This window comes from Oncorhynchus gorbuscha, linkage group LG10, assembly GCF_021184085.1.
Source record: "Oncorhynchus gorbuscha isolate QuinsamMale2020 ecotype Even-year linkage group LG10, OgorEven_v1.0, whole genome shotgun sequence".
Classification (NCBI taxonomy): domain Eukaryota; kingdom Metazoa; phylum Chordata; class Actinopteri; order Salmoniformes; family Salmonidae; genus Oncorhynchus; species Oncorhynchus gorbuscha.
Genome location: NC_060182.1, coordinates 94220222 through 94245158, shown reverse-complemented (window position 1 = coordinate 94245158; position 24937 = coordinate 94220222). Strand labels below are relative to the sequence as shown.

The 24937-nt window shown below is 48.0% G+C and overlaps 1 protein-coding gene across 1 annotated transcript in view; it reads right to left on the bottom strand.

Annotated features, from left to right (window-relative positions):
- Nucleotides 1-24367, bottom strand: part of LOC124046774 (E3 ubiquitin-protein ligase TRIM9) — a 92720-nt gene extending 68353 nt beyond the window's left edge. Inside the window, exon 1 of the mRNA XM_046367522.1 lies at nt 23422-24367. Within this exon, the coding sequence (XP_046223478.1) occupies nt 23422-24258 (837 nt within the window). The 5' untranslated portion in view covers nt 24259-24367. The remainder of the gene's footprint in view (nt 1-23421) is intronic.
- Between the last annotated feature and the right edge of the window lie 570 nt (nt 24368-24937).

Genomic DNA, 24937 nt, shown 5'->3' with positions numbered 1-24937 from the left:
TCTTTGTAATTACGGCAAGTGTGAACACGTGAACACGTCATGAATAATGCATCACAGAGCTCCAGGGCACGCACACGCACGCACACACACGCACGCACGCACGCACACGCACACACACACACACACACACACACACACACACACACACACACACACACACACACACACACACACACACACACACACGCGCGGCTCCAGAGCCGTTCTACGTGTTTCTCAGTGACCAATTGGAGCGAACAAACGAGCCAATCAGAGGTCAGGAAGAAGTCAGAGAACATTTGGATTACAGCCTCCGCAGTCGAGTACGGAAGGAAGGAAGGAAGGAAGGAAGGAAGGAAGGAAGGAAGGACAGAAGGAAGGAAGGAAGGACAGAAGGAAGGAAGGACAGAAGGAAGGAAGGAAGGAAGGAAGGAAGGAAGGAAGGAAGGAAGGAAGGAAGGAAGGAAGGAAGGAAGGAAGGAAGGAAGGAAGGAAGGAAGGACGGAAGGAAGGACGGAAGGACGGAAGGAAGGACGGAAGGAAGGAAGGCCGGACGGAAGGACAGAAGGAAGGAAGGAAGGAAGGAAGGAAGGAAGGAAGTGGGCTGTTCTGTAGCACACGGGTTTGCATCCCCAAATGGCCCCAAAGTCCCCATAGGGCTCTAGTCTAAAGTAGTGCCCTATATAGTAAATAGAGTGTCATTTGGGAATCACACAAGGACATTAATACTGCAGATGTAATGTCAACTAAACCCCACCCCCAAAGTACTGCATAATCTGGCATTTAGAACCCCCATGTTCTGAGAATTCATTAACACTATTTTCTATGTTACACCTGGGTACCTGCGTGTGTGTGTGTGTGTGTGTGCGTGTGCGTGTGTGTGTGCGTGTGTGCATGTGTGTGTGTGTGTGCGCGCACAACAATTGGAGGGCAAAGAGAGTTTGACCTATTTTCCCAAAGCTACTGTACTTTCTAGAACAAAAAAAAAGAAAAACGAATATAAACTTTTCTAGTTCACGGCTCTACTCTTTTTCTATGAACAACAAGGCTTTCTGACAGGCCTGGGTGAGGCTTTCTCAGAGGTCAAGCAGGTCTGAGTGAGGCTTTCTTAGAGGTCAAGCAGGCCTGGGTGAGGCTTTCTCAGGGGTCTGGTGTCAAGCAAGCCTGGGTGAGGCTTTCTTAGAGGTCTGGTGTCAAGCAGGCCTGGGTGAGGTTTTCTCAGAGGTCAAGCAGGCCTGGGTGAGGCTTTCTTAGAGGTCAAGCAAGCCTGGGTGAGGCTTTCTTAGAGGTCAAGTAGGCCTGGGTGAGGCTTTCTCAGGGGTCATGCAGGCCTGGGTGAAGCTTTCTTAGGGGTCTGGTGTCAAGCAAGCCTGGGTGACAGTCTGTCTCTGCTCTCTTGCCAACTCCTTATGAAGGAGTACAAAACCGTTCGAGGACCAGGTGAAAGACCAAGTAGGCAAAAGTAGTTCAAGGGAAATGTCAAAATATTTCAACATATTCATTATCTCCAGCACCACCCCAACAGCATCAGTGAAAATGGCGTGTTTCTAGTCCGATGACATCATCCGGAAACCAACTATGAGTAGGAAAGGGTTATTTTTTATTTTACTCGACTTTGCCTGCTCATAGTTGGCTATAAATCACATGATACACCCTATACCCTATGGTGAACATTTTTGAAATGTCCCTTTTTTAGGAGCCAGTTATTGAGGATAATGTTATTTTATTAATAAGCAGAGAGTTAACAACATCTAACATGCTGGATCAACCAGGAATCTGACAACTACAGTAGCTAGAAGCTCGATCAATCAGGAATCTGAGAACTACAGTAGCTAGAAGGTGGATCAATCAGGAATCTGACAACTACAGTAGCTAGAAGGTGGATCAATCAGGAATCTGACAACTACAGTAGCTAGAATCTGGATCAACCAGGAATCTGACAACTACAGTAGCTAGAAGGTGGATCAACCAGGAATCTGACAACTACAGTAACTAGAAGGTGGATCAATCAGGAATCTGACAACTACAGTAACTAGAAGGTGGATCAATCAGGAATCTGACAACTACAGTAGCTAGAAGGTGGATCAATCAGGAATCTGACAACTACAGTAACTAGAAGGTGGATCAATCAGGAATCTGACAACTACAGTAGCTAGAAGGTGGATCAATAACGAATCTGAGAACTACAGTAGCTAGAATCTGGATCAACCAGGAATCTGACAACTACAGTAGCTTGCTTCTGAAGCTTCTCTATGTTCTCTATAGCTGCGCTTAAATGGCACCCTTTCCCCTACTTTTGACCAGGGCCCATTGGGGAATAGGTTCCCATTTGGAACACAGACTATATGTTGGGGCGGCAGGTAGCCTAGTGGTTAGAGTGTTGGACTAGTAACCAGCAGGTAGCCTAGTGGTTAGAGTGTTGGACTAGTAACCAGCAGGTAGCCTAGTGGTTAGAGTGTTGGACTAGTAACCAGCAGGTAGCCTAGTGGTTAGAGTGTTGGACTAGTAACCAGCAGGTAGCCTAGTGGTTAGAGCGTTGGACTAGTAACCAGCAGGTAGCCTAGTGGTTAGAGCTTTGGACTAGTAACCAGCAGGTAGCCTAGTGGTTAGAGTGTTGGACCAGTAACCAGCAGGTAGCCTAGTGGTTAGAGTGTTGGACCAGTAACCAGCAGGTTGCCTAGTGGTTAGAGCGTTGGGCTAGTAACCAGCAGGTAGCCTAGTGGTTAGAGTGTTGGGCCAGTAACCAGCAGGTAGCCTAGTGGTTAGAGTGTTGGACCAGTAACCAGCAGGTAGCCTAGTGGTTAGAGTGTTGGACCAGTAACCAGCAGGTAGCCTAGTGGTTCGAGTGTTGGACCAGTAACCAGCAGGTAGCCTAGTGGTTAGAGTGTTGGACCAGTAACCAGCAGGTAGCCTAGTGGTTAGAGCGTTGGGCCAGTAACCGAAAAGTTGGTGGATTGAATCCCTGAGCTGAAAAGGTAACAAAACATATGTCGTTTTGCCCCTGAACAAGACAGTTAACCCACTGTTCCCCAGTTGGCCGTCATTGTAAATAAGAATTTGTTCTTAACTGACTTGCCTAGTTAAATATAATATATATATAAATATATTATCAGATCATAAGGAAGCTATCCCGCATAGCCTACCTTGACAGGCAGAAACAGACTGGCCATAGGGCAGTTTGGAAAAATGCCAGACGGGCTGGTCCATCTTTAACCCAGTGTGTGTGTCTAAACTGATGTTTTTAAGACAGAATTCTCGTTATTTGCCTGATAATGTGGGCCGCAAGAAGAAGAAAAAAGAGAGAAATGCCCGGGCCGAGTTGTCAGTCTATCTTTGTCAACAGGCCAACCCATAGTGACAGGGCTGACTGATATAGTATTCATCTGTTATCAGTCGGGAATTAATTATGCATCAGGAATCATTAACTATCCAGGGAAAGAGTCGTAGCTCAGAAAAATTAAAAGGAGGATTCTTAAAAAGTGGACAAAAGAAACAGAAACAGAGCCTGAACTGGACTGATAACTGGGAGGATAGAATAGGGAAATATCCTATTCCTGTCCAGACAGGACCCAGATGGTGCTGAAGATGGTCTAGTTTAGTGTTGGAGGTGTGTGTGTGTGTGTGTGTGTGTGTGTGTGTGTGTGTGTGTGTGTGTGTGTGTGTGTGTGTGTGTGTGTGTGTGTGTGTGTGTGTGTGTGTGTGTGTGTGTGTGTGTGTGTGTGTGTGTGTGTGTGTGTGTGTGTGTACTGTGTCTGAGGTTTCAACTCTCTGTGTCTGTGTCATGTTTGTCATTCATTGTCATGTCTTGTCCCTGTGCTCCCCATGCTATTCGTTTCCCTCTGCTGGTCTTGTTTGGTTCTTTCCTTCTCTCTCCCCCTCCCTCTCTCACTCTCTCGCTCTCTCTTCTCTCTGTCGTTCCGTTCCTGCTCCCAGCTGTTCCTATTCCCCTAATCACCATTTAGTCTTTCCACACCTGTTCCCGATCCTTTCCCCTGATTAGACTCCCTATTTATTCCTTTGTGATCCGTTCCTGTTCCGTCGGTTCCTTGTTTTGTATTCCATGCTGTAATTGCGTTTCGCCCTGTCCTGTCGTGTTTTTTGCCGTGATTGTGTATCACCCTGTCCTGTCGTGTTTTGTGCCTTCTTCAGACGCTGCGTGTGAGCAGGTGTCTCAGTTGACTACGGCCTGCGCCTACCCGAAGCGACCTGCAGTCTGTGGCCGCTTCTCCAGTTGTTTTCCCCTCTACTATCTAGAGGATTTCAGTTATTCGGTTTTGAGCATTAATAAACTCTGTTTCTGTTAAGTCGCGTTTGGGTCCTCCTTCACCTGCATGACAGAAGGAACCGACCAAAGAATGGACCCAGCGACTTCAGACGCTCGTTACACTGCCGTCGAGATCCAAGGAGCCATGCTCGGCAGACACGAGCAGGAATTGTCTGCTGCTCGCCATGCCGTGGAGAACCTGGCCGCTCAGGTTTCCGACCTCTCTGGACAGTTCCAGAGTCTACGTCTCGTGCCACCTGTTACTCCCTGGCCTGCCGAGCCTCCTGAACCCAGGGTTAATAACCCACCTTGCTACTCCGGGCAGCCCACTGAGTGCCGCTCCTTTCTCACGCAGTGTGAGATTGTGTTCTCTCTCCAACCCCACACATACTCTAGAGAGAGAGCTCGGGTTGCTTTCGTCATTTCACTCCTTACTGGCCGGGCTCGAGAATGGGGCACAGCTATCTGGGAGGCAAGGGCTGATTGCTCTAACAGATTCCAGAACTTTAAAGAGGAGATGATTCGGGTTTTTGACCGTTCAGTTTTTGGTGAGGAGGCTTCTAGGGCCCTGGCTTCCTTATGCCAAGGTGAACGGTCCATAACGGATTATTCCATTGAGTTTCGCACTCTTGCTGCCTCTAGTGAGTGGAACGAGCCGGCGCTGCTCGCTCGTTTTCTGGAGGGACTCCACGCAGTGGTTAAGGATGAGATTCTCTCCCGGGAGGTTCCTTCAGATGTGGACTCCTTGATTGCTCTCGCCATCCGCATAGAACGACGGGTAGATCTTCGTCACCGGGCTCGTGGAAGAGAGCTCGCATCAACGGTGTTTCCCTGCTCCGCATCGCAACCATCTCCCTCTGGCTTTGAGACTGAGCCCATGCAGCTGGGAGGGATTCGCATCTCGAATAAGGAGAGGGAACAGAGGATCACCAACCGCCTGTGCCTCTATTGCGGAGTTGCTGGACATTTTGTTATTTCATGTCCAGTAAGAGGCCAGAGCCCATCAGTAAGCGGAGGGCTACTGGTGAGCGCTACTACTCAGGTCCCTTCATCTAGATCTTGTACTACTATGTCGGTCCATCTACGCTGGACCGGTTCGGGTGCTACATGCAGTGCTTTGATTGACTCTGGGGCTGAGGGTTGTTTCATGGACGAAGCATGGGCTCGGAAACATAACATTCCTTTCAGACCGTTAGACAGGCCTACGCCCATGTTTGCCTTAGATGGTAGTCATCTTCCCAGTATCAAATTTGAGACACTACCTTTAACTCTCACAGTATCTGGTAACCACAGTGAGACTATGTCTTTTTTGATTTTCCGTTCACCGTTTACACCTGTTGTTTTGGGTCACCCCTGGCTTGTATGTCATAATCCTTCTATTAATTGGTCTAGTAATTCTATCCTATCCTGGAACGTTTCTTGTCATGTGAAGTGTTTAATGTCTGCCATCCCTCCCATTTCTTCTGTCCCTACTTCTCAGGAGGAACCTGGCGATTTGACAGGAGTGCCGGAGGAATATCATGATCTGCGCACGGTCTTCAGTCGGTCCCGAGCCAACTCCCTTCCTCCTCACCGGTCGTATGATTGTAGTATTGATCTCCTTCCGGGGACCACTCCTCCTCGAGGTAGACTATACTCTCTGTCGGCTCCCGAACGTAAGGCTCTCGAGGATTATTTGTCTGTGTCTCTTGACGCCGGTACCATAGTGCCTTCTTCCTCTCCGGCCGGGGCGGGGTTCTTTTTGTTAAGAAGAAGGACGGTACTCTGCGCCCCTGCGTGGATTATCGAGGGCTGAATGACATAACGGTTAAGAATCGTTATCCGCTTCCCTTATGTCATCAGCCTTCGAGATTCTGCAGGGAGCCAGGTGCTTTACTAAGTTGGACCTTCGTAACGCTTACCATCTCGTGCGCATCAGAGAGGGGGACGAGTGGAAAACGGCGTTTAATACTCCGTTAGGGCATTTTGAGTACCGGGTTCTGCCGTTCGGTCTCGCCAATGCGCCAGCTGTTTTTCAGGCATTAGTTAATGATGTTCTGAGAGACATGCTGAACATTTTTGTTTTTGTCTATCTTGACGATATCCTGATTTTTTCTCCGTCACTCGAGATTCATGTTCAGCACGTTCGACGTGTTCTACAGCGCCTTTTAGAGAATTGTCTCTACGTAAAGGCTGAGAAGTGCTCTTTTCATGTCTCCTCCGTTACTTTTCTCGGTTCCGTTATTTCCGCTGAAGGCATTCAGATGGATTCCGCTAAGGTCCAAGCTGTCAGTGATTGGCCCGTTCCAAGGTCACGTGTCGAGTTGCAGCGCTTCTTAGGTTTCGCTAATTTCTATCGGCGTTTCATTCGTAATTTCGGTCAAGTTGCTGCCCCTCTCACAGCTCTTACTTCTGTCAAGACGTGTTTTAAGTGGTCCGGTTCCGCCCAGGGAGCTTTTGATCTTCTAAAAGAACGTTTTACGTCCGCTCCTATCCTCGTTACTCCTGACGTCACTAGACAATTCATTGTCGAGGTTGGCCTTCAGAGGTAGGCGTGGGAGCCATTCTATCCCAGCGCTCCCAGTCTGACGATAAGGTTCATCCTTGCGCTTATTTTTCTCATCGCCTGTCGCCATCTGAGCGCAACTATGATGTGGGTAACCGTGAACTGCTCGCCATCCGCTTAGCCCTAGGCGAATGGCGACAGTGGTTGGAGGGGGCGACCGTTCCTTTTGTCGTTTGGACAGACCATAAGAACCTTGAGTACATCCGTTCTGCCAAACGACTTAATGCCCGTCAAGCTCGTTGGGCGTTGTTTTTCGCTCGTTTCGAGTTTGTGATTTCTTACCGTCCGGGTAGCAAGAACACCAAGCCTGATGCCTTATCCCGTCTGTTTAGTTCTTCTGTGGCTTCTACTGATCCCGAGGGGATTCTTCCTTATGGGCGTGTTGTCGGGTTAACAGTCTGGGGAATTGAAAGACAGGTTAAGCAAGCACTCACGCACACTGCGTCGCCGCGCGCTTGTCCTAGTAACCTCCTTTTCGTCCCTGTTTCCACTCGTCTGGCTGTTCTTCAGTGGGCTCACTCTGCCAAGTTAGCGGGTCATCCCGGTGTTCGAGGCACTCTTGCGTCTATTCGCCAGCGCTTTTGGTGGCCGACTCAGGAGCGTGACACGCGCCGTTTCGTGGCTGCCTGTTCGGACTGCGCGCAGACTAAGTCGGGTAACTCTCCTCCTGCCGGTCGTCTCAGACCGCTCCCCATTCCTTCTCGACCATGGTCTCACATTGCCTTAGACTTCATTACCGGTCTGCCTTTGTCTGCGGGGAAGACTGTGATTCTGACGGTTGTCGATAGGTTCTCTAAGGCGGCACATTTCATTCCCCTCGCTAAACTTCCTTCCGCTAAGGAGACGGCACAAATCATTATTGAGAATGTATTCAGAATTCATGGCCTCCCGTTAGACGCCGTTTCAGACAGAGGTCCGCAATTCACGTCACAGTTTTGGAGGGAGTTCTGTCGTTTGATTGGTGCGTCCGTCAGTCTCTCTTCCGGGTTTCATCCCCAGTCTAACGGTCAAGCAGAGAGGGCCAATCAGACGATTGGTCGCATACTACGCAGCCTTTCTTTCAGGAACCCTGCGTCTTGGGCAGAACAGCTCCCCTGGGCAGAATACGCTCTGGTCGCTTCCTTCGTCTGCTACCGGGTTATCTCCGTTTCAGAGTAGTCTGGGTTACCAGCCTCCTCTGTTCTCATCCCAGCTTGCCGAGTCCAGCGTTCCCTCCGCTCAAGCGTTTGTCCAACGTTGTGAGCGCACCTGGAGGAGGGTGAGGTCTGCACTTTGCCGTTACAGGGCACAGACGGTGAGAGCCGCCAATAAACGCAGGATTAAGAGTCCAAGGTATTGTTGCGGCCAGAGAGTGTGGCTTTCCACTCGCAACCTTCCTCTTACGACAGCTTCTCGTAAGTTGACTCCGCGGTTCATTGGTCCGTTCCGTGTCTCCCAGGTCGTCAATCCTGTCGCTGTGCGACTGCTTCTTCCGCGACATCTTCGTCGCGTCCATCCTGTCTTCCATGTCTCCTGTGTTAAGCCCTTTCTTCGCACCCCCGTTCGTCTTCCCTCCCCCTCCCGTCCTTGTCGAGAGCGCACCTATTTACAAGGTACATAAGATTATGGACATGCGTTCTCGGGACGGGGTCACCAATACCTAGTGGATTGGGAGGGTTACGGTCCTGAGGAGAGGAGTTGGGTTCCGTCTCGGGACGTGCTGGACCGTTCGCTCATCGATGATTTCCTCCGTTGCCGCCAGGATTCCTCCTCGAGTGCGCCAGGAGGCGCTCGGTGAGTGGGGGGGTACTGTCATGTTTGTCATTCATTGTCATGTCTTGTCCCTGTGCTCCCCATGCTATTCGTTTCCCTCTGCTGGTCTTGTTTGGTTCTTTCCTTCTCTCTCCCCCTCCCTCTCTCACTCTCTCGCTCTCTCTTCTCTCTGTCGTTCCGTTCCTGCTCCCAGCTGTTCCTATTCCCCTAATCACCATTTAGTCTTTCCACACCTGTTCCCGATCCTTTCCCCTGATTAGACTCCCTATTTATTCCTTTGTGATCCGTTCCTGTTCCGTCGGTTCCTTGTTTTGTATTCCATGCTGTAATTGCGTTTCGCCCTGTCCTGTCGTGTTTTTTGCCGTGATTGTGTATCACCCTGTCCTGTCGTGTTTTGTGCCTTCTTCAGACGCTGCGTGTGAGCAGGTGTCTCAGTTGACTACGGCCTGCGCCTACCCGAAGCGACCTGCAGTCTGTGGCCGCTTCTCCAGTTGTTTTCCCCTCTACTATCTAGAGGATTTCAGTTATTCGGTTTTGAGCATTAATAAACTCTGTTTCTGTTAAGTCGCGTTTGGGTCCTCCTTCACCTGCATGACAGTCTGAGGTTTCTCTACATATGTGTGTGTGTGGGGGGGTGGTATGTGTGTGCGTGCTCAACTGTCAACCTAAAGTTTGTCTTAGGATTGTCTTGCCTCATCAATCAGAGGATGATGAGGGGGTAGACAGCGGTGTTGTGCTGCTACACACTGGTATCAGGCCTTTAATTTCACATACAAATATAAACAGAGATTTGATTTGAGTCAAGATTTATAACCTCACTCAACATCTTAAAATGTCTCCACTCCTAGCTTTTCTATAAAATAATTGACTAAGGCGTTGTCAAGCAGACGGTTACGAGTGTGTGCGTGTGCGTGAGGCAGAGGATCTCTGGTTCGAGCCTAGTGAGGGACAATGAAAGGAGGAAGGAGTGCTTTAACAAGTACTATGACATCTGTAACATTAACGGTGTCCTACTTCTGGATGGTTCTGTATCACAGAGCCTCTAGGAAAATTAAACGAGGTAAGCACAGTAAGGTGCTCCTGAAGATAGGAAAGGGACAGTTCCTCTTGCTGATCCGTAGGTAAGCACCATGCTCTCGTAGTGGATACAAGCTTAAGCTTCGACTGGAAGCCAGTGGAGTGTGTGGAGGAGCAGTTCCTCTTGCTGATCTGTAGGTTAGCACCATGGCCTCGTAGTGGATGCGAGCTTCGACTGGAAGCCAGTGGAGTGTGTGGAGGAGCAGTTCCTCTTGCTGATCTGTAGGTTAGCACCATGGCCTCGTAGTGGATACGAGCTTCGACTGGAAGCCAGTGGAGTGTGTGGAGGAGCAGTTCCTCTTGCTGATCTGTAGGTTAGCACCATGGTCTCGTAGTGGATGCGAGCTTCGACTGGAAGCCAGTGGAGTGTGTGGAGGAGCGGGGTGACATGGGAGAACATGGGAAGGTTGAACATCAGGCGGACCTGATGGGAGACCTGGCGGGGGTAGGGACTGAGTGGTTAGGGTTGGAGGAGAGGGGGACCTGGAGGGGGTAGGGACTGAGTGGTTAGGGTTGGAGGAGAGGGAGACCTGGAGGGGGTAGGGACTGAGTGGTTAGGGTTGGAGGAGAGGGGGACCTGGAGGGGGTAGGGACTGAGTGGTTAGGGTTGGAGGAGAGGAAGACCTGGAGGGGGTAGGGACTGAGTGGTTAGTGTTGGAGGAGAGGGAGACCTGGAGGGGTAGGGACTGAGTGGTTAGGGTTGGAGGAGAGGAAGACCTGGAGGGGGTAGGGACTGAGTGGTTAGTGTTGGAGGAGAGGGAGACCTGGAGGGGGTAGGGACTGAGTGGTTAGGGTTGGAGGAGAGGGAGACCTGGAGGGGTAGGGACTGAGTGGTTAGGGTTGGAGGAGAGGGAGACCTGGAGGGGTTAGGGACTGAGTGGTTAGGGTTGGAGGAGAGGGAGACCTGGAGGCGGTAGGGACTGAGTGGTTAGGGTTGGAGGAGAGGGAGACCTGGAGGGGGTAGGGACTGAGTGGTTAGGGTTGGAGGAGAGGGAGACCTGGAGGGGGTAGGGACTGAGTGGTTAGGGTTGGAGGAGAGGGAGACCTGGAGGGGGTAGGGACTGAGTGGTTAGGGTTGGAGGAGAGGGAGACCTGGAGGGGTAGGGACTGAGTGGTTAGGGTTGGAGGAGAGGGAGACCTGGAGGGGTAGGGACTGAGTGGTTAGGGTTGGAGGAGAGGGAGACCTGGAGGGGGTAGGGATTGAGTGGTTAGGGTTGGAGGAGAGGGAGACCTGGAGGGGGTAGGGACTGAGTGGTTAGGGTTGGAGGAGAGGGGGACCTGGAGGGGGTAGGGACTGAGTGGTTAGGGTTGGAGGAGAGGGAGACCTGGAGGGGTAGGGACTGAGTGGTTAGGGTTGGAGGAGAGGGGGACCTGGAGCGGGTAGGGACTGAGTGGTTAGGGTTGGAGGAGAGGGAGACCTGGAGGGGGTAGGGACTGAGTGGTTAGGGTTGGAAGAGAGAGAGACCTGGAGGGGGTAGGGACTGAGTGGTTAGGGTTGGAGGAGAGGAAGACCTGGAGGGGGTAGGGACTGAGTGGTTAGTGTTGGAGGAGAGGGAGACCTGGAGGGGGTAGGGACTGAGTGGTTAGGGTTGGAGGAGAGGGAGACCTGGAGGGGGTAGGGACTGAGTGGTTAGGGTTGGAGGAGAGGAAGACCTGGAGGGGTAGAGACTGAGTGGTTAGTGTTGGAGGAGAGGGAGACCTGGAGGGGGTAGGGACTGAGTGGTTAGGGTTGGAGGAGAGGGAGACCTGGAGGGGGTAGGGACTGAGTGGTTAGGGTTGGAGGAGAGGGAGACCTGGAGGGGGTAGGGACTGAGTGGTTAGGGTTGGAGGAGAGGGAGACCTGGAGGGGTAGGGACTGAGTGGTTAGGGTTGGAGGAGAGGGAGACCTGGAGGGGGTAGGGACTGAGTGGTTAGGGTTGGAGGAGAGGGAGACCTGGAGGGGGTAGGGACTGAGTGGTTAGGGTTGGAGGAGAGGAAGACCTGGAGGGGGTAGGGACTGAGTGGTTAGGGTTGGAGGAGAGGGAGACCTGGAGGGGGTAGGGACTGAGTGGTTAGGGTTGGAGGAGAGGGAGACCTGGAGGGGGTAGGGATTGAGTGGTTAGGGTTGGAGGAGAGGGAGACCTGGAGGGGGTAGGGACTGAGTGGTTAGGGTTGGAGGAGAGGGGGACCTGGAGGGGTAGGGACTGAGTGGTTAGGGTTGGAGGAGAGGGAGACCTGGAGGGGGTAGAGACTGAGTGGTTAGGGTTGGAGGAGAGGGGGACCTGGAGCGGGTAGGGACTGAGTGGTTAGGGTTGGAGGAGAGGGAGACCTGGAGGGGGTAGGGACTGAGTGGTTAGGGTTGGAAGAGAGAGAGACCTGGAGGGGGTAGGGACTGAGTGGTTAGGGTTGGAGGAGAGGGGGACCTGGAGGGGGTAGGGACTGAGTGGTTAGGGTTGGAGGGAAGCGAGACAGAAAAGGAAACAAAGTAGTGATCAGAGACCTGGAGGAGGTTACAGTGAGATTAGTAGGAGAACAGAGACCTGGAGTAGGTTTGCAGAGAGATCAGAAGACGAGCAGCTTGCCTTGTGAGTGGCAGCAGACTGGGAAAGGGTGAGGACAAAAAAGGCAAGGAGGGGAAAGAAAGAGGTGGAAAGAAATTAATCAAAGGCAGGTTGAAGTCGCCAGGTACGATGAGCCATCATCAGGAAATGAGCTCATCAAGGTGTCAAGCTCATTGAGAGACTCTCTAAAGGCACCTGGCAGGGGCGATAGATAGACAACAATGTGAAGTTGGAGTGGACAAGTAACAGTGATAGCATGGAATTGAAATGAGGAGATGGACAGGAGAGTGAGGGAGAAAAGGAGAGTGAGGGAGAAAGAAGAGTGATGGAGAAAAGGAGAGTGAGGGAGAAAAGAGAACATATCTCCATGGTTACACCCAGATGCTCTCGGACTATGAGAGAACATATCTCCATGGTTACACCCAGATGCTCTCGGACTATGAGAGAACATATCTCCATGGTTACACCCAGATGCTCTCGGACTATGAGAGAACATATCTCCATGGTTACACCCAGATGCTCTCGGACTATGAGAGAACATATCTCCATGGTTACACCCAGATGCTCTCGGACTATGAGAGAACACGTAGTCGGATGAAGACCGAGCAGCTGGAGTAGCAGTGTTTTCTGGGGTGATCCGTGTCTCCGTCAGGGACAAAAAGTCAAGGGACTGAAGGGCAGCATAGGCTGAGACGAACTCTGTGTTCTTGACCACAGATCGGCAGTTCCAAACGCTGCCAGAGACCGGGAATTCCCCATGGGTTGTCCACGCTGTAACGGAAGATTTCCTCTTCGTCTGAAGAGGAGTAAGGATCGGACCAAGATGCAGCGCGGTAAGGGTTCATGATGATTTAATAAAAACGAACTGAAAACTGAAATACAAAACAATAAACGATGTGATGAAAACCGAAACAGTACCGTGTGGCGACAAACACTCACACGGAAACACCCACAAACCAACAGTGAAACCGGTCCTTCTGTAGCTCAGTTGGTAGAGCATGGCGCTTGTAACGCCAGGGTAGTGGGTTCGATCCCCGGGACCACCCATACGTAGAATGTACGCACACATGACTGTAAGTCGCTTTGGATAAAAGCGTCTGCTAAATGGCATATATTATTATTATTATATTAAACCCAGGCTACCTAAGTATGATTCTCCAACAGAGACAACAGACGACACCTGCCTCTGATTGAGAACCATACTAGGCTGAACACAAAAACCAACATAGAAAAACAAACATAGACTGCCCACCCCAACTCACGCCCTGACCATACTAAATAAAGATAAAACATAGACTGCCCACCCAACTCACGCCCTGACCATACTAAATAAAGACAAAACAAAGGAAATAAAGGTCAGAACGTGACACACGCAGGCAGGGTACACTCATTTAGAAGGGTTGCTGACAAAGGTAACAAATGATATCTTCAAATTGAGTCTCCAACGTTTAAGAATGGGATTAATCCAGTGTCTGAGATGGAACTATCCTAACAGTAATTGGAACCCCCCAAAAAATCCAATCGTTTTGTTCTGAACATGGTAGTCTACTCCATCCAGTATAAAGACGCTGTGGACACTGTGGATCCAGACTGACAGTCAATCCTATTACCTCTCAGCACAGCAGAATCAAGCCAGGGACAAGAGAGGAGAGCAGAGGAGGGTAGGAGGAGAGGAGAGGAGAGGAGAGGAGAGGAGAGGAGAGGAGAGGAGAGGAGAGGAGAGGAGAGGAGAGGAGAGGAGAGGAGAGGAGAGGAGAGGAGAGGAGAGGAGAAGAGGAGGAGGAGAGGAACGGTGAGGAGAGGAGAGGAGAGGAGAGGAGAGGAGAGGAGAGGAGAGGAGAGGAGAGGAGAGGAGAGAGGAGAGGAGAGGAGAGGAGAGGAGAGGAGAGGAGAGGAGAGGAGAGGAGGGAGAAGATAGAGGAGGAGAGGAAAGGTGAGGAGAGGAGGGTAGAGGATAGAGAAGGAGAGGAGAGAAGGGTAGAGGAGAGGAGAGGAGAGGAGAGGAGAGGAGAGGAGAGGAGAGGAGAGGAGAGGAGAGGAGAGGAGAGGAGAGGAGAGGAAAGGAAAGGAGAGGTGAGGAGAGGAGGGTAGAGGATAGAGGAGGAGAGGAAAGGTGAGAAGAGGAGGGTAGAGGATAGAGGAGGAGAGGAAAGGTGAGGAGAGGAGGGTAGAGGATAGAGGAGGAGAGGAGAGGAGAGGAGAGGAGAGGATAGAGGAGGAGAGGAAAGGTGAGATGGGGAGGGTAGATGATAGAGGAGGAGAGGAGGATAGAGGAGGAGAGGAAAGGTGAGGAGGGTAGAGGATAGGAGAGAAGAGAAGAGGAAAGGAAAGGAGAGGAGAGAAGGGTAGAGGAGGGTAGAGGAGAGGAGAGGGGAGAAGGGTAGAGGAGGGTAGAGTATAGGAGAGAAGAGAAAAGGAGAGGAGAGAAGGGTAGAGGAGGGTAGAGGATAGGAGAGCAGAGAAAAGGAGATAAGGGTAGAGGATAGGAGAGAAGAGGAAAGGAGATAAGGGTAGAGGAGGGTAGAGGATAGGAGAGGAGAGAAGGGTAGAGGAGGGTAGAGGATATGAGAGATGAGGAAAGGAGAGGAGAGATGGGTAAAGGAGGGTAGAGGATAGGAGAGAAGGGTAGATGAGGTTGGGAGAGGAAAGGAGAAGAATAGAGGAAAGGTGATGAGAGGAGGGAAGAGGAGGATAGGAAAGGAGAGGAGAGTAGAGACGGGTAGAGGATAGGAGAGAAGAGGAGAGGAGAGACGGGTAGAGGATAGGAGAGAAGAGGAGAGGAGAGTAGAGACGGGTAGAGGATAGGAGAGAAGAGGAGAGGAGTAGAGACGGGTAGAGGATAGGAGAGAAGAGGAGAGGAGAGTAGAGACGGGTAGAGGATAGGAGAGGAGAGAAGAGGAGAGAGGAGACATTACAGGAAGTCGCCTTGGTTGGGATTAGGACTCCCTCTCTTTCTCTTTCTCTTTCTCTTTCTCTCTCACACACACACACACACACAAGCTTATCATACTGATTAATTGTCTTTAATTGACACCCAACAGTTGTGACCTAATTTCCATTTCAAGCCCTGTATGTGTATGTGTGTGTGTGTGCGTGCGTGCGTGTGTGGGAATGATCTGTAGAGCGCTGAACAACTCCCCATGTTGCTGGTTCATTAATAGTCTTCTTAATGTGAACCTCAATGCACCCTATTCCCTATCTAGTGCACCCTATAGTGCACCCTATTCCATATCTAGTGCACCATATCTAGTGCACTTTATTCCCTATCTAGTGCACCCTATTCCTTATCTAGTGCACCCTATTCCTTATCTAGTGCACCCTATTCCCTATATAGTGCACCCTATTCCCTACACAGTGCACCCTATTCCTTATCTAGTGCACCCTATTCCCTATCTAGTGCACCCTATTCCCTATATAGTGCACCCTATCTAATGCACCCTATTCCCTATCTAGTGCACCCTATATAATGCACCCAATTCCCTATCTAGTGCACCCTATTCCCCTATCTAGTGCACCCTATTCCCTATCTTGTGCACCCTATATAGTGCACCCTATTCCCTATCTAGTGCACCCTATTCCCCTATCTAGTGCACCCTATTCCCTATCTAGTGCACCCTATTCCCCTATCTAGTGCACCCTATTCCCCTATCTAGTGCACCCTATTCCCCTATCTAGTGCACCCTATTCCCCTATCTAGTGCACCCTATTCCCTATCTAGTGCACCCTATTCCCCTATCTAGTGCACCCTATTCTCCTATCTAGTGCACCCTATTCCCCTATCTAGTGCACCCTATTCCCCTATCTAGTGCACCCTAACTAGTGCACCCTATTCCCCTATCTAGTGCACCCTATTCCCCTATCTAGTGCACCCTATTCCCTATCTAGTGCACCTTATTCCCTATCTAGTGCACCCTATTCCCCTATCTAGTGCACCCTATTCCCCTATCTAGTGCACCCTATTCCCTATCTAGTGCACCCTATTCCCTATCTAGTGCACCCTATTCCCTATCTAGTAAACCTTATTCCCTATCTAGTGCACCCTATCTAGTTCACGCTATCCCTATCTAGTGCACCCTATTCCCTATCTAGTGCACCCTATTCCCTATATAGTGCACCCTATCCCATATATAGTGCACAATATTCTCTATATAGTGCACCCTATCCCCTATATAGTGCACCCTATTCCCCTATCTAGTGCACCCTATTCCCTATCTTGTGCACCCTATAGTGCACCCTATTCCCTATCTAGTGCACCCTATTCCCCTATCTAGTGCACCCTATTCTCCTATCTAGTGCACCCTATTCCCCTATCTAGTGCACCCTATTCCCTATCTAGTGCACCCTAACTAGTGCACCCTATTCCCCTATCTAGTGCACCCTATTCCCCTATCTAGTGCACCCTATTCCCTATCTAGTGCACCCTATTCCCTATCTAGTGCACCCTATTCCCTATCTAGTGCACCCTATTCCCCTATCTAGTGCACCCTATTCCCCTATCTAGTGCACCCTATTCCCCTATCTAGTGCACCCTATTCCCTATCTAGTGCACCTTATTCCCTATCTAGTGCACCCTATTCCCCTATCTAGTGCACCCTATTCCCTATCTAGTGCACCCTATTCCCTATCTAGTGCACCCTATTCCCTATCTAGTGCACCCTATTCCCTATCTAGTGCACCCTATTCCCCTATCTAGTGCACCCTATTCCCTATCTAGTAAACCTTATTCCCTATCTAGTGCACCCTATCTAGTGCACGCTATTCCCTATCTAGTGCACCCTATTCCCTATCTAGTGCACCCTATTCCCTATATAGTGCACCCTATCCCACATATAGTGCACAATATTCTCTATATAGTGCACCCTATCCCCTATATAGTGCACACTATTCCCTATATAGTGCACCCTATTCCCTATATAGTGCACCCTATTCCCTATATAGTGCACACTATTCCCTATATAGTGCACCCTATTCCCTATATAGTGCACACTATTCTCTATATAGTGCACCCTATTCCCTATATAGTGCACCATATTCCCTATATAGTGCACACTATCCCTATATAGTGCACACTATTCTCTATATAGTGCACCCTATCCCCTATATAGTGCACACTATTCCCTATATAGTGCACCCTATCCCATATATAGTGCACAATATTCTCTATATAGTGCACCCTATTCCCTATATAGTGCACACTATTCCCTATCTAGTGCACCCTAGTGCACCCTATCCCCTATATAGTACACACTATTCCCTATATAGTGCACCATATTCCCTATATAGTGCACACTATTCCCTATATAGTACACACTATTCCCTATATAGTACACACTATTCCCTATATAGTGCACACTATTCCCTATATAGTGCACACTATTCTCTATATAGTGCACCCTATCCCCTATATAGTGCACACTATTCCCTATATAGTGCACACTATTCTCTATATAGTGCACCCTATTCCCTATATAGTGCACACTATTCTCTATATAGTGCACCCTATCCCCTATATAGTGCACACTATTCCCTATATAATATGACATTTGTAATGTCTTTATTGTTTTGAAACTTCTGTATGTGTCACGCCCTGGTCTAAGTATTTTGTGTTTTTCTTCATGTATTGGGTCAGGCCAGGGTGTGGCATAGAGTTTTTGTATTGTGGTGTGTTTTGTCTTGGGGTTTTGGTGTGTATGTATTTAGGATTGTAGCTAGTGGGGTTATCTAGCAAAGTCTATGGCTGTCTGGAGTGGTTCTCAATCAGAGGCAGGTGTTTAGGTGCAGGTGCAGCCATATTCTTTGAGTTTGTCGTGGGTGATTGTCCTGAGTGTCTTGATGTCCTTGTGCTGTGTTAGTTGACACCAGTTTAGGCTGTTTTGGTTTTCATTTCGTTTATTTGTTTTGTAGTGTTTTGTATTGATTCGTGTTATGTTTGTTTTATTAAACATGGATCGCAATCTACACGCTGCAGTTTGGTCCGACTCTCCTTCACCACACCTAGAAAGCCGTTACAGTATGTGTAATGTTTACTGTTAATTTTTATTGTTTATTTCACTTTTGTATATTATCTACCTCACTTGCTTTGGCAATGTTAACACGTTTCCCATGCCAATAAAGCCCTTGAATTGAATTGACAGCTGAATGGTCGTCCATCAGTTTCCTACTGTGTCTGCTAGGTGTGGGGAATACTACCTACGATAACACACTGGTGCACTGGCATTACATTGAGTCTATCTGTGTGTGTGTGGTAGTGTGTGTGTTTCTAAGGCTGTCTGTCCTAGAGGGTGTTCTGTCTGTCCTAGAGGGTGTTCTGTCTGTCCTAGAGGGTGTTCTGTCTGTCCTAGAGGGTGTTCTGTCTGTCCTAGAGGGTGCTCTGTCTGTCCTAGAGGGTGCTCTGTCTGTCCCTAGAGGGTGCTCTGTCTGTCCCTAGAGGGTGCTCTGTCTGTCCCTAGAGGGTGCTCTGTCTGTCCCTAGAGGGTGCTCTGTCTGTCCCTAGAGGGTGCTCTGTCTGTCCCTGCTCCAGAAACTTTTTCAAAAGATCGTTTTTTAATACGTTTGAACATTTGTAGCTACTTTGGTAAAGGAAAACTTCACCCAAAAAACTATATTTTGGTATTTGTTTCATTAGTCCATTATTTGACATGTCTACAATCATGTTTTCAAGTACCGAATGCTGATTGGCTGAAAGCTGTGGTATATCAGACCATATACCATGGGTATGACTATATATATATATTTTACTGCTCTAATTACATTGCTAACCAGTTTTATAATAACATTAAAAGGCATTGTGTCGTGCCTAAGCACAGTCCTTCGCCGCGGTATATTCGCCATATACCATGGGTATGACTATATATATATATATTTTACTGCTCTAATTACATTGGTAATTATTGGTTAAATGGAAAGCTGCATTTGCCCCCCCCCCCTTGCAGCGTTGCATTGCAGAGGCAGCTGCAGTGGGTTCTGTGTGATGCTGGATTTAACCAACATACGCATCAAACTGCACACGTGCGACTTGACAGAAATAGTAGCGAACGGTGAAAGTTGAACTTTTGTAGCACATCCACAACAACAAAAATGTTGGATTACATCATGAAAAAAAAAAGAAGTTTGAATGCAGAATTTATTACGCAGTATTGATGCAATGACACTGTTGGTTTCATCAAGGCGTAAGAGGCTTGTCTGTTAAAAGGACAATGACACCTCCGGTGAAACTGCTGTGATTTATACCGGTATATATATATTTATTTTTGGGGCTGCCGACAACATTGAAGTAGATAGGCCCGCAGGTCGTATCAGGCTACTATAGAGACTGAAGTGAAGTGAACAACAAATGTAATATTGTATTATTACACATTATTTAATAATCTAGGATACCCACAATTCAATTGGAGCTGAAAATAAAGTATAGGTTAGGCTTATTAAATCTAGACTACTACACGCTATTCGTTTCCACAATTGCACTAATGAACGACATTCATATAGGGGCCCATTTAGGACTAACCTTGTAACCTTGCAGATACCAGACTGATTTCATGCTGTGCAGCAACATTCATCCCAGCTGGCACATAACGTTCTGAGAACCATCCCAGCTGGCACATAACGTTCTGAGAACCATCCCAGCTGGCACATAACGTTCTTAGAACCATCCCAGCTTGCACATAATGTTCTTAGAACCATCCCAGCTTGCACATAACGTTCTGAGAAACCATCCCAGCTGGCACATAACGTTCTGAGAACCATCCCAGTTAGCACATAACGTTCTGAGAACCATCCCAGTTAGCACATAACGTTCTGAGAACCATCCCAGTTAGCACATAACGTTCTGAGAACCATCCCAGCTGGCACATAACGTTCTTAGAACCGTCCCAGTTAGCACATAACGTTCTTAGAACCATCCCAGTTAGCACATAACGTTCTTAGAACCATCCCAGTTAGCACATAACGTTCTGAGAACCATCCCAGTTAGCACATAACGTTCTGAGAACCATCCCAGTTAACACATAACGTTCTGAGAACCATATGTTTCTTAGAGCTTGATGATAGTATGGTTGTCCTATGGTTATTGTGCATATAACCTTACCATATAGTTCTGGGAAGGGTGCAGGATATACCCAGCTAGCACATAACGTTCTGAGAACCATATGTTTCTTAGGTTGGAATGTCAATACTTCAGCATAACGCTTCCTAAAGGTTTCCTCGTGGTTATATTAAAAGTAATGTTCTCAGAACGTTCAGAGAATGTTAAGAAACAACATTCTTCTGTGGTATTTCAGTACTTCATTAGATCGGTTTCTGCAGGTTTCCTCATGGTTCTATTTAAAAACTTTCCATAAATATCACAAGAAAACATCAGTAACGTTCAAAGAATATTATTTAAAAATATATACATATACATGTTCTCAGTGTCAACAAAACTCTATCCTCTATCTTGTTAAGTGTGTTCAGGTGTGTTGGCCACGCCCACTAATTAGCCACACCTGATCTTAATGAGTGCTTGTTACCTTTGAAATGGAGTCTCAAAAAACCCCAGCTTTGTATGAGTTAAAACAAAAAAAACATGGCATGCCAGCTCCATCCTGGTGGCGCAGAGAACTAATTTCCATGGAAACCTAACAGAAGATCATAGATTTGAATCTTACAGACCCTGAGCCACAATCATTTAAAAAAAATGTGTTTACATGACTAAGCCAATGAGTTTCCATGTCTAATCAGTGCTTGGTGTTCAGAACAGTTAACCTAAGCTAGCAGTGTAATTCAGTGGCAGCAGGGTAGCCTATTTTATTTTTATTTTACCTTTATTTAACCAGGCAAGTCAGTTAAGAACACATTCTTATTTTCAATGACGGTCTGGGAACAGTGGTTTAACTGCCTGTTCAGGAGCAGAACAACAGATTTGTACCTTATCAGCTCGGGGTTTGAACTCGCAACCTTCCGGTTACTAGTCCAACGCTCTAACCACTAGGCTACCCTGCCACCTCTACACTCTAACCACTAGGCTACCTCTACCTCACTCTAACCACTAGGCTACCTGCCACCTCTACACTCTAACCACTAGGCTACCCTGCCACCTCTACACTCTAACCACTAGGCTACCCTGCCGCCTCTACACTCTAACCACTAGGCTACCCTGCCACCTCTACACTCTAGTGGTTAGAGTAGGTGGCAGGTAGCCTAGTGGTTAGAGTGTAGAGGTGGCAGGGTAGCCTAGTGGTCCACTAGGCTACCCTGCCTCCTCCTAAGCTAGCAGTGTAATTCAGTGGTGGCAGAGTAGCCTAGTGGTTAGAGTGTAGAGGTGGCAGGGTAGCCTAGTGGTTAGAGTGCAGAGGTGGCAGGGTAGCCTAGTGGTTAGAGCGTTGGACTAGTAACCGGAAGGTTGCAAGTTCGAACCCCCAAGCTGACAAGGTACAAATCTGTCGTTATGTCCCTGAACAAGGCAGATAAACCACTGTTCCTAGACCAGTTAACCCACTGTTCCTAGACCAGTTAACCCACTGTTCCTAGACCAGTTAACCCACTGTTCCTAGACCAGTTAACCCACTGTTCCTAGACCAGTTAAACCACTGTTCCTAGACCAGTTAAACCACTGTCTTCCTAGTTAAATAAATAAAAGTATTTTTGAAACATTCAGAAAAAACCTCTAAATAACCCACTGCTAAATTACCTTTTTGGGGGAGACCAGTTAACCCACTGTTTTAGACCAGACTAACCCACTGTATTTTCCTAGACCAGTTTTAACCCTTTCTGTTTGTACTTCAAACAGCTGAATGTTTTCAGAACTAAAATGAAGGTTCTCAGATTCAGGTGAAATGTTCACAATCAGTTCTCATAAAAAATTAGGCAAACATGAATTTTTCTCAGAACGCAATTTAAACATGAAGGTTTCAGAAAACTAAACATGAATGTTCTCAGAACTAAACATGAAGGTTCTCAGAACTAAACATGAAGGTCTCAGAACTAAACATGAAGGTTCTCAGAACTAAACATGAATGTTCTCAGAACTAAACATGAATGTTCTCAGAACTAAACATGAATGTTCTCAGAACTAAACATGAAGGTTCTCAGAACTAAACATGAAGGTTCTCAGAACTAAACATGAAGGTTCTCAGAACAGGTGAAATGTTCACTTCAGTTCTCAAAACTAAACATGAAGGTTCTCAGAACTAAACATGAATGTTCTCAGAACTAAACATGAAGGTTCTCAGAACTAAACATGAAGGTCTTAGAACTAAACATGAAGGTTCTCAGAACAGGTGAAATGTTCACTTCAGTTCTCAGAACTAAACATGAAGGTTCTCAGAACTAAACATGAAGGTTCTCAGAACAGGTGAAATGTTCACTTCAGTTCTCATAGAACTAAACATGAAGGTTCTCAGAACTAAACATGAAGGTTCTCAGAACTAAACATGAAGTTCTCAGAACTAAACATGAAGGTTCTCAGAACTAAACATGAAGGTTCTCAGAACAGGTGAAATGTTCACTTCAGTTCTCAGATCTAAACATGAAGGTTCTCAGAACAGGTGAAATGTTCACTTCAGTTCTCAGATCTAAACATGAAGGTTCTCAGAACAGGTGAAATGTTCACTTCAGTTCTCAGATCTAAACATGAAGGTTCTCAGAACTAAACATGAAGGTTCTCAGAACAGGTGAAATGTTCACTTCAGTTCTCAGATCTAAACATGAAGGTTCTCAGAACAGGTGAAAATGTTTCATAAAACTAAACATGAAGGTTCTCAGAACTAAACATGAAGGTTCTCAGAACTAAACATGAAGGTCTCAGAACTAAACATGAAGGTTCTCAGAACTAAACATGAAGGTTCTCAGAACAGGTGAAATGTTCACTTCAGTTCTCAGATCTAAACATGAAGGTTCTCAGAACAGGTGAAATGTTCACTTCAGTTCTCAGATCTAAACAGTCGATGTTTTAGTAGACACTCTTACTGTAGTGTTTTTCCTTGTCCCCTGTGGGAATCGAAACCTCGACTCCGGCAGTGCACGTGCCATGTTCTAGCAACTGAGCCATGCTCTAGAAACTGAGCAACACATTATCTATCAGGACACTTCTGGCTTCCTTCCCAGAACCAAACCAAAAACTTGCATTCCCACAACTTCCAAGGAATCAAATGTGCTTGCTGGTATGTAAGCTCATGGGATCAGGCGGCTTTACGAGGCTAATTTAGGACTATGATTGGTGAGTTAAATGCGCTTTATGACATTAGACAAAACAGAGGTGAAAATGCAAGCATTTGGCAAAAGCCCATTACCTTGTGGAGTTTCCACATAGCTCCCAGAGCCTTGACTTCATGTGTCCCATGTTTCCCTTCCTCTAAACACTGGTAACACACTGGCATCTTGCACTGAACACAGTACATGCTCAGGTTCTCCAGTTCGTGCTCTGTACAGGTAGAGATCTTCCGGGGACTTGTCCGACGGTTTACCCGGCCGTGCGCCGGGGGCACGAGGCGATGCTTGGCTAGCGGACCTCGAGGGGGGTGGCACCTCAAGCGACAAGGGTCACAGTAGAACACGTCACATTGCTCGCACATCACAGTGGCCTCTTTGGGACTCTTCTCGCAGAGCTGACACTTGAGGGCGGCTGCTTTGCTCTGCTGGTACCGGTCCACAACCCCTTCCAGCACCCGGTTCTTGGCAAACCCGCGGAGCCCCCTTTCGTCCAGGTTGAGGCTGCGATGGCATTGCGGGCAGGTGATGCAGGAGTTCCGGGGGATAGGGGGTAGAGAGCCCTGGTGTCCTAGTAAGTGGTGCTGAGCAGGAGGTTGGGGGACGGCAGGGGGGAATACACGCACACCATTTGGGGATTTCTGGCAAGGGGTGGTCGGGGCACTTACGAATCCACCATAGGAGCCATATCCACTGTCCGCCTCGCTGTACAAGCTCATTTTATCCAGGTCTAGATAGTCATAATCAGATAGCCCCGAGCCAGACGCACGGCTACTCTGTGGAGATTCGGCGTCAGGTGTCTGTACTAGGATATTCCGAGCGCAAGCCAGGCAGATGTTGTGGGAGCACGGTAGAAGGATCGGCTCCCGGAAAAAAGATCCGCAGACAGGACATTTTAATTCTTCTTCCATTTCATCCATTTTAAATTCACTTCGGAGAGAAATAGTATCTCTCAATTCCAGAGAAGTTGTTATATTTGATAAATCAGAATGCTGTTGCGTGTGCTGCCAGCGGTCGTCTTTTTCAGCATCCATCCACCACAGTAAATGCAACCTTGGAAGGAGGCAGACAAATATATTCTGCAAACTATTCCGAGACAACTCACTTTCTAGCCAATACACAAACGGTGTTGCAAACGTCGGCTAATCCAGAGCAGCTATTGGACAAAGCAGCCGCCAGTCTAATGGTTCTAGACCAGTCAGGTATGCTCTACGACAACATCATTTCCATACGATGATGACAGCGCCTGGCATTCACAATTCTCTTAGTGGTATCGATTGGAAACAACACAATATATAACTAATTAAGAACACAGTCGGCTATGAAACTATGAGCATGAACCAATAATACACATGATATATTCCTAGTTCTCTCTCTCTCTCTCTCTCTCTCTCTCTCTCTCTCTCTCTCTCTCTGTCTCTCTCTCTCTGTCTCTCTCTGTCTCTCTCTCTCTCTCTCTCTCTCTCTCTCTCTCTCTCTCTCTCTCTCTCTCTCTCTCTCTCTCTCTCTCTCTCTGAACTCTCTCTCTCTCTCTCTCTCTCTCTCTGTCACTTACAGTTTTTTCCCTGAACTCAGGGGTAGAAGTAACATAGCAAATCC